At 37.4% G+C, this 13,109-nt stretch overlaps 1 protein-coding gene across 1 annotated transcript in view; it reads left to right on the forward strand.

Annotated features, from left to right (window-relative positions):
* Positions 1 to 12,972, forward strand: part of LOC127646875 (copper-transporting ATPase 2-like) — a 36,274-nt gene extending 23,302 nt beyond the window's left edge. The window contains exons 9-21 of the mRNA XM_052130811.1: positions 730 to 821; positions 1,551 to 1,678; positions 3,352 to 3,506; positions 3,884 to 4,018; positions 4,111 to 4,310; positions 6,181 to 6,358; positions 7,431 to 7,644; positions 8,241 to 8,378; positions 8,858 to 9,000; positions 9,259 to 9,462; positions 9,585 to 9,702; positions 9,826 to 9,928; positions 12,149 to 12,972. Coding sequence (XP_051986771.1) covers positions 730 to 821; positions 1,551 to 1,678; positions 3,352 to 3,506; positions 3,884 to 4,018; positions 4,111 to 4,310; positions 6,181 to 6,358; positions 7,431 to 7,644; positions 8,241 to 8,378; positions 8,858 to 9,000; positions 9,259 to 9,462; positions 9,585 to 9,702; positions 9,826 to 9,928; positions 12,149 to 12,422 — 2,082 coding nt within the window. The 3' untranslated portion in view covers positions 12,423 to 12,972. The remainder of the gene's footprint in view (positions 1 to 729; positions 822 to 1,550; positions 1,679 to 3,351; positions 3,507 to 3,883; positions 4,019 to 4,110; positions 4,311 to 6,180; positions 6,359 to 7,430; positions 7,645 to 8,240; positions 8,379 to 8,857; positions 9,001 to 9,258; positions 9,463 to 9,584; positions 9,703 to 9,825; positions 9,929 to 12,148) is intronic.
* The last annotated feature ends 137 nt before the right edge of the window (positions 12,973 to 13,109 follow it).

The raw sequence follows: 13,109 nt of genomic DNA on the forward strand, positions 1-13,109 counted from the left end.
GTTTATAATTACCTCTAACACCTGTGTCTTGTTATAGTGATACGGAGAGAGACATTTAAGGAACGCCAAGTGTCGAGAGAGGGAGAGAGAGTGCCCAGAAAACACGACCACGCCCCCCATGCCACACAGTACTTCTTAGTGTTTTAATTGCTTGCAGGTTAAGGTTTTGGATTGCATTGCTTGCAGTCTTCATTGGCAATAATCCCAAACTATAGGAAATATTTTTTTGATGCCAATTAAAAATGATTTAATGAGTGGCGGGAATTTTATAGATATTTTTGTTTTAGTTATATACAGTATATTTACAATTAGCTTAGTTTGTCCAATAGGGTGTGAGGGTATATGGTTGCAGCTTCCTTCTGTTATGACAACAGTTGTTTATGAGCATTTGTTTACTTTGACTAGTACTGAAATCTCTTTTTGTCATAAATCCAGTGATGTGCTTCATGTGATAGAGCTATAAGTAAATAAAAACTTATAAAACTTATACCTCTTCTCAGGTCTGAGCAATTTCCTCAAGCTGTTCTGAGCTGTCTTTAGTTTAATCAGTAACAACAGTTTTACAGGCAATAAATATCCTCAAACTTGTGTTTGGATAAAATCAATGTTGTGTTTTTATGGCTTCAATATGTACAGAAGCTGTTATGTAGAATTAGTCTGACCTAGATGGGATAAAATGATGATTTGTACATTATTTCTCATAATGGAATAATTCCTTTGTCCTTGCAGTGTAAAACTTCTGAGGCTCTGGCAAAACTCATGTCTCTACAGGCAACGGATGCCACTATAGTGTACCTGGGTCCGGACAACACTATCATCAGGTTCAAATCACACTATATAATATTATTACATAATATGCATTTCAACTTTCAACAAGAAGCAGGCAGTTACTGTCATAGAATTATGGCTGCTCAATCCAGTTTCAAAAAAGTATTTTTTGTTTATGTACAGTATGACTGGTCGATTTCACAGAGGTCTTACATTTTATACTGACAACTATCCACAAACCTTTAGATGTTAAAGAACTTAGCATTGCATTGTGGCCTACTTGCCGACATGTTTGTCTCTTAATAAATTCTATACTAATTCTAATAATAATTTATTCTGTAAAATGAATCTATCCAATAATGAGTAGTATTCAACCAGTCATGGTGGCAACCATACTGTTATGAAGAGTAAAATATCCTTATCTTGGCCAATGATATGAATAGGAGTGTTCATCTAATATAAGTGTACATCATTTAAACATATCTAAAGTAAAAGTAGTATACTATAGATGTAAAACCTTTAGCAGAAAACAAATACTTAGTGCATCTTTAACACTCTTCCCTGTAATTTTCAAGTGATCCCAAAGGCCTTGATTAGCTACTTGTTACAGGTATGTTTGTATTAGATTGGATATACAGGAGCAGGACTGAGCACTTTTGGTGTATTTGCATTTGATAAGCTCTAGTAGTGCGTCTACATATACAATTTATTGATCACTGTGTGTGTTCTGTAATATAACACTTACGTAATGACCAAAATCTGCATTTCTTGTTGTTTGTAAGCGAGGAGCAGGTGTCTGTGGAGTTGGTGCAGAGGGGTGACGTGGTGAAGGTGGCACCGGGAGGAAAGTTTCCTGTTGATGGGAAGGTGATCGAGGGCACATCTATGGCAGACGAGTCCCTAATCACTGGTGAGAGACTTTGCCTCAGTTGATGAGATTTTGTGTGGTTTAGGATGTAATATACTTTATGTTTACATTTGTAAACTCTGTTGTGGTATATACTTTGTGTTTTTTCTCAATGATTTGAAAAGAAGACGCAACCCTCTGTAGGTGGCTGCAAATACATAACGTTTTTAATTTAAAGGTGATGTAGTATTTCAACACCACTAGCATCACTAAATGGAATTGTTTAAACAACTTTCAAACAAGTCTCCACCGTCTTCCATTTGTCACTAAAAACAGATTGTCCCACCTCAAACTCGTGCCACTGGTTGGGACTATGTTGCGTGTTGGGCTGGTCAGGATGCTCAAACACATAGAGCAATGTTTTGATGGCCTCAGAGCCACATTATTTAAAAATGTTCAGGGAAAATGAATCCATGAATGGCATAGCTTTGACATAGAATGGGCTAGAAAACCATACATCAGCTTTTAATCAAGCTGAAAATCACTGACAGTATTTTATAGAGTGAATGTTGAATTCTATTGTTAAAGTGTAACATTTTTATTGGTAGAGCTCCTTTAGAGCATTTCTTTCTTTCTTTTTTTTGTAATTATTCAATATTATGTTAATACCAGTGTCAGCACGTGCATTTTAAGTCTTGGCCATCAATGCCAATGAATCATGCCATTAAGAAAACACTGTTTCACAATTAATAAGCCTATGGACATCATACATTACATCACAGCCAAATAATAATACCAATTAACATTTTTAAAACACATCCACGCAGAAAGCCAAAACGAATAAGGTCTAACACCAGGAAAAGCTATCTAATAATATTTGCGCTCTAAATGTTGCTTGCAATAATTTTTGTTTAGCAAGGATACATGGTTACTTTTCAAAACTTAAACTGACACAGAATGCTCCAACCAGCCTAATATACACTTAGAAATCTCCTGATGTTGCTATAACAATGCAAAAAGCACTTACCAATTTACTTCTTTTTAATCAGCCCTCCTTTCCAGTTTACATCTCATATTTTTAAATCCATAAGGATCTCTTTCTCAATGGCGATAGCGACAGTAACAGCGGACTCGTCAGCTAGATCTCGCGCTCTTCGCTTTTAAATTACGTACATCACTTAAAGCGTGATTGCGTCACTCAAGGCCAGCTAGAAGGCCTCGACTGGGACACATCCTAAAGACCACACTCACCAAGAACAAATAAATCAATCTGATTGGCTGATGAATCGGATAATCTGACTTTAGATGCCTATTCACTGTTGAGGGATTCTTTAGAAATTCTGAAGGCTTAATGGGGTGGAGCTCAGACTCTGCTCAGCTTTGGGCATCTGATTTGTGAACCAGTCGTCACGCTTAGCTTGTAAGGATCAAGGAATCAATTCTGATAGGATAAACTATTCAACTATTCATTTTTAGATGAATTACAAGTGGAAAGTGACTAAAAAATAGATGAGAATGAGAACAGATGAGCAAAAAGGTGAATGAGTATGAAAGGATGAAAAAATATGTATTTATTAGACATGATAGGCCAGCAAAGAAGGGTTTGCTGGCACTGAGAATTTGTCACTGGTTAATACACTATGTTAAAGTTTATTAGTTATAGTGGCCAAATGGTCCAAGATGGCCTGATGAATTAGAATATAAACTGCTAACTGAAAGTCTCTCTGTTTCTCCAGGGGAGCCAATGCCAGTCATAAAGAAACCAGGCAGCTGTGTGATAGCAGGTTCTATTAATGCTCATGGAGCTCTACTGGTAAAAGCCACACATGTAGGGGCAGAGACCACGCTCAGTCAGATAGTTAAACTAGTGGAAGAGGCCCAGACATCAAAGGTACACACACACACACACACACACACACACGTTAGTGTGGCTATTCTTATGAGGACTCTCCATAGACATAATGATTTTTATACTGTACGAACTATAGATTCTATCCCCTAACCCTAAACCTAACCCTCACAAAACAATTCTGCATTTTTAATTAAATAATAAAAAAACAAACTTAATTTTTTATGTTTTTTTTAAGATATTTGAATTATGGGGACACTAGAAATGTTCTCATAAACCACATTTATAGCATAATACCCTTGTAATTACCAGTTTGTAACCTAAAAAAATATCCTTCCTTCATCACTTCACACTGAAATTTTGATTGTTAGCCATTATGATTTCTGTCATGATTTGTTGTAATTGTTCTCTTTTCCTAGGCGCCGATTCAGCAGTTGGCTGACAAACTGAGCAGCTATTTTGTTCCATTTATAGTTGTCGTCTCGGCGCTTGTAGCGGTGCTATGGCTCATCATTGGCTTTATGGACTTCAACATAGTGGCACAATATTTTCCTGTGAGTTAAATCATGAACCATGCCATTTGTACATGCAAGATACTATGTAGAGGGAAGCAGAAAAGTGTCTAACTAAAGAATAATCTCTACAGGATTACGACCAAAACATCTCCCGGACAGATGTGATTGTCCGGTTTGCCTTCCAGGCCTCCATCACGGTTCTGTCCATTGCATGCCCCTGCTCTCTGGGTCTGGCAACACCGACTGCTGTTATGGTGGGCACAGGGGTGGGTGCCCAGAATGGCATTCTTATAAAGGGTGGAGAACCTCTGGAAATGGCCCACAAGGCAAGGTTCAACCCTGATTCCCTTTTCTCAGTCTGACCTGTATATATTAATATTAAATCTCAGCTGCTGTGGTTTATGATGTGAATTTCCATTTAATAGCATTACTTGATTATGATGTTTTTGATAGCTCTTTGTGAGGAATAAGAGAGGCTCAGAACCCAAACGCAGAGTTAAAATAAAATAATTTATTAATACAAACAAAGGGGCAAAAATTAAACCAAAAGTCCCACAAGGGAGAAAAACAAACAAACAACCCCGTTGGGGAAAAACAACAAATGGTGTAATCTGGGCTGGGGAAGAAGGTAAATGGGGCACAGGACCGACCGGACCGAACAGGAACATGGTAGGGGAACAGGACTGACAAGGAATGACCGAAAAACACATACAGGATCGACTAGATGACAAGACTGGAAACAAGGTGAACTGGCACTGGACAGCAAACACGTGGAGACTAAAATAGGGAGAGAAATCAAACGGGTTGACAGGGGACAGGTGAGGCAAATTAACTAATAATAAGCAAACAAGGAGGCAGGGTATGATGCAAGACAGACAGACATGCGACGATGCAGAAACTATAAAAAGCCACATGCCCTCACAAGACAACAAAACACCCAAATGGCATGAGCGCACATCGGCAAGACAATAAGGCAATATACGCCCATGCAAATCGACAAACAATACGAGAGAATGCGTAGCAACGCCAAAGCGATGCCAGGGATTCTCACACTAAACTAAATCTTAGCGTACATCACGAGGCAAACGGCACGCGATGCACACAGCAGCCAACAAAAACAAGACAAGGACACCTGTTCGAAAGTTCATTCACACACCCGACACCTTAGACCAAAGTGACCGAACCTCAGAAGATGACAGCTCGTGACCCGGGCCCACTATGCAACACAAGTGTGACGTGAGGTGCACCCGCATTCAAGAGACAAACTATTGACGTGAGTGCATGCTGCCAAGATAACGTAAGCATGATGCACCCACGCCAATAGCAGACAGACATGGAGCATGAGTGTCCGGATCCCGACACAGACCGAAACCGAACCAGACAGGAAGTTAGGATCCAGACACTGTGCTCCCGACATGAAACAAGATAGAAAAGGGAATATATCCGAAACCATGTGCTCTCACAAAGACGAAACACAAGACAGACATGGGACGATTATGCCACGGTCCTGTCAGACAAAAACCCATACTGACAGAGTGACAGGACCGTGACCGCTCTTGTTGTTTAGTCTATATACTGTAGGTTTGATTTATATATTATATATCTACATTACCAGTCAAAAGTTCAGCCATACTTGACTGAATGTATGTTTTTTTTCATGATATTAAAAACATTTGAATCTAAAGGCTTATGCATAAATGCTTGCGATTAGTTTAGTAAACAAATATAAATGTTGCCTACATATCAATTTCTTTACAAAACTAACATTTTAATTCAATACTTTTTTTGTTGATTGACTAGATAGTGAAGGAAAAGCAGCCGACAGGTATCCAGCTTGGTAACTTTTTTAATATTGTTTAAATATGATCCCAGGTGGCACCGCATGAAGATGGTAAAGAGAATTGCCAATTTTCCATTTGTCTTATTTTACAGTTTTGAGGACTTTACTATTATTCTAAAATGTGGGAAATAGTAATAATAATGAGATGAGTTCAAAATTTTGACTGGCAGTGTATATAATATATGTTTATGGCTACAACTATAGAGATTAATTTATATAATGGTAAGATTGTATATACATTTTAGTGTAGCTGAGACAGAAATGTTCAGATTCTTTCGATATTTCTTTCCAGATTCAACAGAATTTACTGGTGGAGATAATCTGTTTTCACCATCACACAATTGCTCCCTCTTTAGGTAAGGGCTGTTATGTTTGATAAGACAGGCACCATCACTAACGGGGTGCCGCAGGTGACACGTGTACTGGTATTGTGGGACCGAGCAAGGCTTCCTCTCCGGAAGGTTCTGGCTGTGGTGGGCACCGCTGAGGCCAGCAGTGAACATCCGTTGGGCATTGCTGTCGCCAAGTATTGCAAAGAGGTTTGAAATAAGCAACACACATAACTAGCTTTGAAACTTCAGTATAGTATTGAATGATAGTCAATGGACACTGTCAGAACCTCCAAAGACTTCTGTTACTCTTACAATAAAGAGGTATTTCACCCAAAAATGAAAATTCTGTTGTAATTTATTTACCCCACTAATGTCACTCTAAATATTCAATATTTATGTCCTTTTTTTACTATCAATCTCCACTTTCACTTTCTTCTTCATCTTTCATTGAACTATTTATTTAAAGTAATCGTTCACCCAAAAATGAAAATTCTCTCATCATTTACTCATCCTTATGCCATCCCAGATCATCCTTCTGCTGAACACAAATAAAGATTTTTAGAAGAATATTTCATTTCTGTAGGTCCATACAATGTAAGTGAATGGTGGCCTGAACTTTGGAGCTCTAAAAAGCACATAAAGGCAGCATAAATGTAATATATCAGACTAAAATCCATTTTGGTTAAATCCATATTTTTAGAAGCAATATGATATGTGTAGGTGAGAAACAGTTCTTTATTTAAATCCTTTTTTTTTATTATAAATCTCCACTTTCACTTTCTTTTTCTTTTGTTCTTGTTGATTCACATTCTAAATGCATATCACCACCTACTGGGCAGGGAGGAAAATTTATTATAAAAAAGGATGGAAATATTTATCTATTTCTCACCCACACCTATTGTATCGCTTCTGAAGTTATGGATTTAACCACTGGAGTCGTATGTATTACATTTATGCTGCATTTATGTGCTTTTTAGAGCTCCAAAGTTCTGTCCATTATTCACTTACATTGAATGGACTTACAGAGCTGAGGTATTCTTCTTAAAATCTTTATCTGATGAGAGAGACATTATTAATTTTTGGGTGGACTAACCTTTTAAGGTATTTGTAATATTTTATTCTAAGCTCTTAATTCTAAGAGTTTCAGACATTTGGGGAAACCTAAATTTGACATTAAACTGTCTTGTTTTTAAATCGTAACCTTTAGAATCATTTTTTGCTTCCTTTTTTCTTTCTTTCTGTATTTATCTCCCATCTTCCTCTTTCTGTCCCTCTGTAGGAGTTAGGAACAGAAAGCCTTGGGCACTGCTATGACTTCCAGGCAGTTCCTGGCTGTGGAATAAGTTGTAAAGTCTCCAACATTGAGGATCTGCTACAGAACAGTCCAAAGAATCAAGCAATTCCCACAGCAAAACCCACACCACTTCTGCTCAACCTCCAAGGAGCCACCACAGATGAGAGCAGCCTGTTGGCAGACACAGATGCAGGGCCAGGTAAGGTTTATATGTGTTTTTATTGCCTCCTAGTGTGAGCTTTTTGTATCATCAGCTTGTGCTTTATTTCTGTTTTTAATTTTTTTTATTTTAGCTTTCATAAAAAGTCTGGATGGTCTAGGAAGTAAAGAGTATATATCTTTATAGTACGACAAACTTTTTTATTTCAAAATCCTGTCTTCCATTATACAACCTCTATAAATCTTTTCCAAAAGCACTTAACCGGTCACTAAAAAAAAACAAAAAAAAAAAAACAAACAAATTATTTACATTTCTTGTTGCACTTAAATCTGTTTGGTGTACTATTCTGATGATAGTGAAACTTTGTAATATGGCACTTTTGTACCACTGTCTCCCTAAGATGATTCGCTGATGTTCTTCCTCTTTTGTAAGTCGCTTTGGATAAAAGCGTCTGCCAAATGAATAAATGTAAATGTAAATGTATAAATCTTATTTTCATGTCAGAGTTGCATTGGAAGCATTTAGGAAATGTGAGGAATGATATTAAGGTGTTATTTATTGATGCCAACATTTCAGCAGATGCTTTATAATCAGTTCAACAGTAAAATGTGATGTGTATGTGATTTGTTCTTCAGACAGCCCCTCATACTCTGTTTTGATTGGGAACAGACAGTGGATGATGAGGAATGGTTTGGAGGTCACTGCTGATGTGGATGATGCCATGAGCAGCCATGAGACTAAAGGCCAGACAGCCATACTTGTGGCTATTGACGGTACAGTTCAAGCTCATAAATGGTATTTTGTGTTTATATGCACATTGAAAAATCTACTTGTGCAATAGGCAGATATCTCTAACATAAGATCTACTGTACCTGAATATATTTTTTTATTAATTCAAACCATGTTAATTAAAAAATAAATTGTTTTCTTATACAACAAATTTTATTAGCCAGAGTGTTTAACTTAAATCATTACAATTATCAGAGTTTTTGTCCAGACACATAATATTAAATTCAATTAAAATAAATTTGATAAAGAATGTAATTTTTTGTTATTTTTATTTCTTACCTTTTTTCTTTTTCTTTTTTTTTTTTTTAAACATTTTTCAGGTTTATAGATTTTATTCAGATGTATCGTTCATTCCTTCCACATCCTTTACCTATTCCTTTTTTTATACCACTATTTTTCTTGATCCATTTCTCTTACCCTCTCTCTTACATATCCTCTTATGTATTCATTCTCTGTCTCTCAGGAGTTCTGTGTTCTATGTTAGCTGTGGCAGACACAGTGAAGGCAGAGTCAGCTCTAGCTGTTCGTACCCTAAGCAGTATGGGAATAGAGGTCTTCATGATCACAGGAGACAACAGACGCACAGCCCGAGCCATTGCCACACAGGTGCACTGATATATTAGTCATGCTCATTGAGAGATATATGTGCTATAATTGCAGACTAGGCAAGGCAAGTGTAGTAACATAGGCTACTAGTGCTAGTACAGATAGGATAATAGTAACATTTAATATATACTGTTTGTATATATTCTATTAAATATTTTGCTTATTTTCCTTTTTATTAATTTGTCTGAGTGCACTAGACATTTGCAAATAGCTGCGCTGTGTAGCCAGTGCTATTTACACTTGGGTTTCTTTATACAGGTGGGCATCAGGAAGGTGTTTGCTGAGGTCTTGCCCTCTCATAAAGTGGCAAAGGTTCAAGAATTGCAGGAAAGAGGTCTTAAAGTTGCAATGGTAGGTGACGGGGTCAACGACTCGCCTGCTCTTGCCCATGCTGATCTAGGCATCGCCATTGGAACAGGCACTGATGTTGCCATAGAGGCAGCAGATATTGTCCTTATAAGAGTGAGTGAGATTGCTCAATCACAATGTATTTAATCATGAGACAAATGGCAAATTATTTAAACTAAAAATGTGAGAAAGTCACCATATTCTTTGTTCAATATGCTTTTCCGTTATTGATGTAGAATGATTTGCTGGATGTGGTGGCCAGTATTGAGCTGTCTAAAAAGACTGTGCAGAGAATCCGGATTAACTTTGTGTTTGCTCTCATTTACAACTTGCTTGGCATCCCTATTGCTGCAGGTAAACAGCACCATCATAGTGCAAACATTGACACTACCATAATGTTACTATATTGTTTTCTGTCATTAGTAAGAATTGTGTTAATTTGCACGTAGGCTTGTATATAATTTGCATGGTTTTCAGGTGTGTTTATGCCTGCTGGACTGGTGCTGCAGCCCTGGATGGGTTCTGCTGCGATGGCAGCTTCATCTGTCTCTGTTGTGCTCTCCTCTCTACTGCTGAGACTGTAAGTTCACACAACACTACACTAACATGAAGTCTTCACATTCTCCCTGCAAACATCAGTGACCATTCTATAGCTGTTACAAATCCAAGAGAGCTGCCCGCCTAGGTAGTTTAGGCATCATAGGAGTGCTTCTGACAAAAAAGCTGTTCCAAAATGATGCTGCTTTATATGACTCATCGTTTTGGTCAAAATATAAGGCATCTCATATTTCCTTTGTGGTCAGTATCCTCCTGAGACCGGAGCATGACTGCTGTGTGCATTTAACAGTCCCCTTTTGAATTGTAACTAGTAGCTCCTAAGAAACATGCATATATATATATATATATATATATATATATATATATATATATATATATATATATATATATGGACAGTGAGAGTACAGTAAGTTGTGAAATTTTAAATAATATCAAGCTATAGAATTTTTTTTTAATCAAATTGTTCATTATGTTTCCAGGAGAGTTGATTATTCATGTTTTGTAGATGTTACAGACATTGAATTCAAATTATTTATGCTAATTCCTGATTTAGTGTAATGGCCAGCTTCATCCAATCACTACCAACCATCCTAACTCCATATACAGCCTCTGAAAGCAAGATTTTCCGGTTTGGATGCATCCATTGATCTCTCAATGTAATAATGTACAGTGAATATGGAATATTTTAAGGGAAATGAGCCCATAATCCTCATATGTGGAAATCAATACAAAAAATGTAAATGGCATATTGGATAAAACTAGAGAATCTACACTTTGCCTCAAACAGGTTTTAATGTAAATACTTAATAGGGTTTCTTACTAGATGTAGACAAACTCAACTGAGATAAGCACCACATTGTTTTGTCACATTGAAAGTTCAACACTTTAATGACAGCCTAGAGTCTCCTGTACTGAGATCATTTGTTTCAATAATTTAAAATTAAGCATAGCCTATAGCAAAGCCAAAACATAATGTCGATGCATGTGGACGTGGGGTCTCAAAAGGATATAATTCCCTAATATACAAGCTTCATGAAAATGTTCAAATCAGTCACTTAAAGAAATAGTTCACCCAAAAATGAAAAGTCTCATAATTTACTCACCCTCATGCCATCCAGATGTGTATGATTTTTTTTTACTATGCTGAACACAAAGATTTTTAAAAGATTATATCAGTTCTGTAGGGGGGGCAACATGGTGTATAGCACCGTTGCCTTGCAGCAAGAAGGTCCTAGGTTTGAGTCCCAGCTCAACTGGGCCTTTCTGTGTGGAGTTTGCATGTTCTCCCTGTGTTCACGTGGGTTTCCTCCAGGTGCTCCGGTTTCCCCCATAAGTACAAAAACATGCAGGTTAAGTGAATTGAAGACTCTAAATTGTGAGTGAGAGTCCCCCAACCACTGGGGGTTTCGTCAGGAAGGGCATCTGGAGTAAACAACCTGTGCCAAGTCAAATATGCGGATAACGGATGGTCTGGTCTGGAGTCCCCTAATGGGAGCAGCTGAAAGAAGAAGGTATCAGCTCTGTAGGTCCTCACAAAGCAAGTGAATGGCTACCAACATGGCTCCAAAAAGCACATAATAGGCAGCATAAATGTAATAGAAATTACTCCAGTGTTGAAATCTATATCTTTAGAAGCGATATAATTGGTGTGGGTGAAAAAACAGATCTTTGTCCTATTTTACTATAATTCTCATCCCTGCTCAGTAGTGTGTGATATGCATGAAGAATGCAAATAGCCAAAAACGAAAGAAGAAAAATTTTAAAGTGAAAGTGGAGATTGATAGTAAAATTGGACTTTAATATTGATCTGTTTCTCACCCACAATTATTATTTCGCTTTAGTAGATATGGATTTAACCACAGGAGTCATATGGATTACTTTTATGCTGCCTTTATATGCTTTTCATACACATCTGGGATGGCATGAGGGTAAGTAAATAATGAGAGAATTAACATTTTTGGGTGAACTATCCCTATAAGATGTATGATTTCGGTTAGGATGCTGCCTTAGAAAGTAGCTGCCATTTACTAGATTTTGGACAGACTGATCACACGGGAAAATCGGCGACAGGAGGTTAAAATTTGATGTCTGCTAAAATTTGTTTATTCTTTCCTAATATCCAGAGCAGAAGAATGAGTTCACATTCTTTCTTTTCCAATGTTCATAACCCTTATCTTTGCCTTCTCATGAAGCTTATCAACTATATAAATATCTCTCAACTCTCTCTCTGTCTCTCTCTCAGCTACAAGAAGACAACAGTAGAAGAGTATGAGTTAAGAGCTCAGGGTCATAAACTCAGTCTGAGTCCATCTCAGGTCAGCACCCACATAGGACTGGAGTACCGTCGCTGCAGCCCTCTTTCATTCAGCAGAGACAGACACAGGTGGAGCAGATCTGGCTCAGGCTCCTCCTCCCTGAACCTAAACTCCTCCCAACTCTCCACAACACAACCATACAGCCCATCACACTACTCTCGACTAGAGCCCGATGTGACAGGACGAAGCTTCATCCTGTAGAAAAATTAACCGGGAGTATGTCATAGGGTCAGATAAACTTTCAGAGTACTTAGTATGCTCTGTGTCTAGAAACTGCCATCACTTGTCCTTATTTTATTACATTTTATATTATAGTCTTCAGCAGGGGGCACTGCAGGGGGTTTTACAATTGTTTGAACTTAAACTATTTATCATGCATTAAACAAAAACACAATATTAAAGTGATAGTGTATGACTTTCTTTCTTCTGCTGAACACAAACAACGAATTTTATAAGAATATCTCAGCTCTGTTGGTCCATACAATGCAAGTGAATGGTGACCAGACCTTTGAAGCTCTAAAAATGACATAAAGGCCAAGTAATCCTTATGACTCCAGTGGTAACATCCATATCTTCAAAAGTGATATGATAAGTGTGGGTGGAGAAACAGATCAATATTTAAGTCCTTTTTTACTGTAAATCTCTATTTTCACTTTCACATTTAATAAGACATTTCTTCTTTTGTTTTTGGCAGTTCACATTCTTTGTGCATATCACCACGTACTGGGCAGGGCAGATAATTTATAGTAACCCCCCCAAAAAAACGACTTAAATATTGATCTGTTTCTCATCCACACCTGTCAGATATTGCTTCTGAAGGTATGGATTTAACCACTGGAGTCGTAAGGATTACTTTTATACTGCTTCTAAGTGCTTTTTGGATCTTAA

Source organism: Xyrauchen texanus, chromosome 7 (assembly GCF_025860055.1).
Source record: "Xyrauchen texanus isolate HMW12.3.18 chromosome 7, RBS_HiC_50CHRs, whole genome shotgun sequence".
Taxonomy (NCBI): Eukaryota; Metazoa; Chordata; class Actinopteri; order Cypriniformes; family Catostomidae; genus Xyrauchen; species Xyrauchen texanus.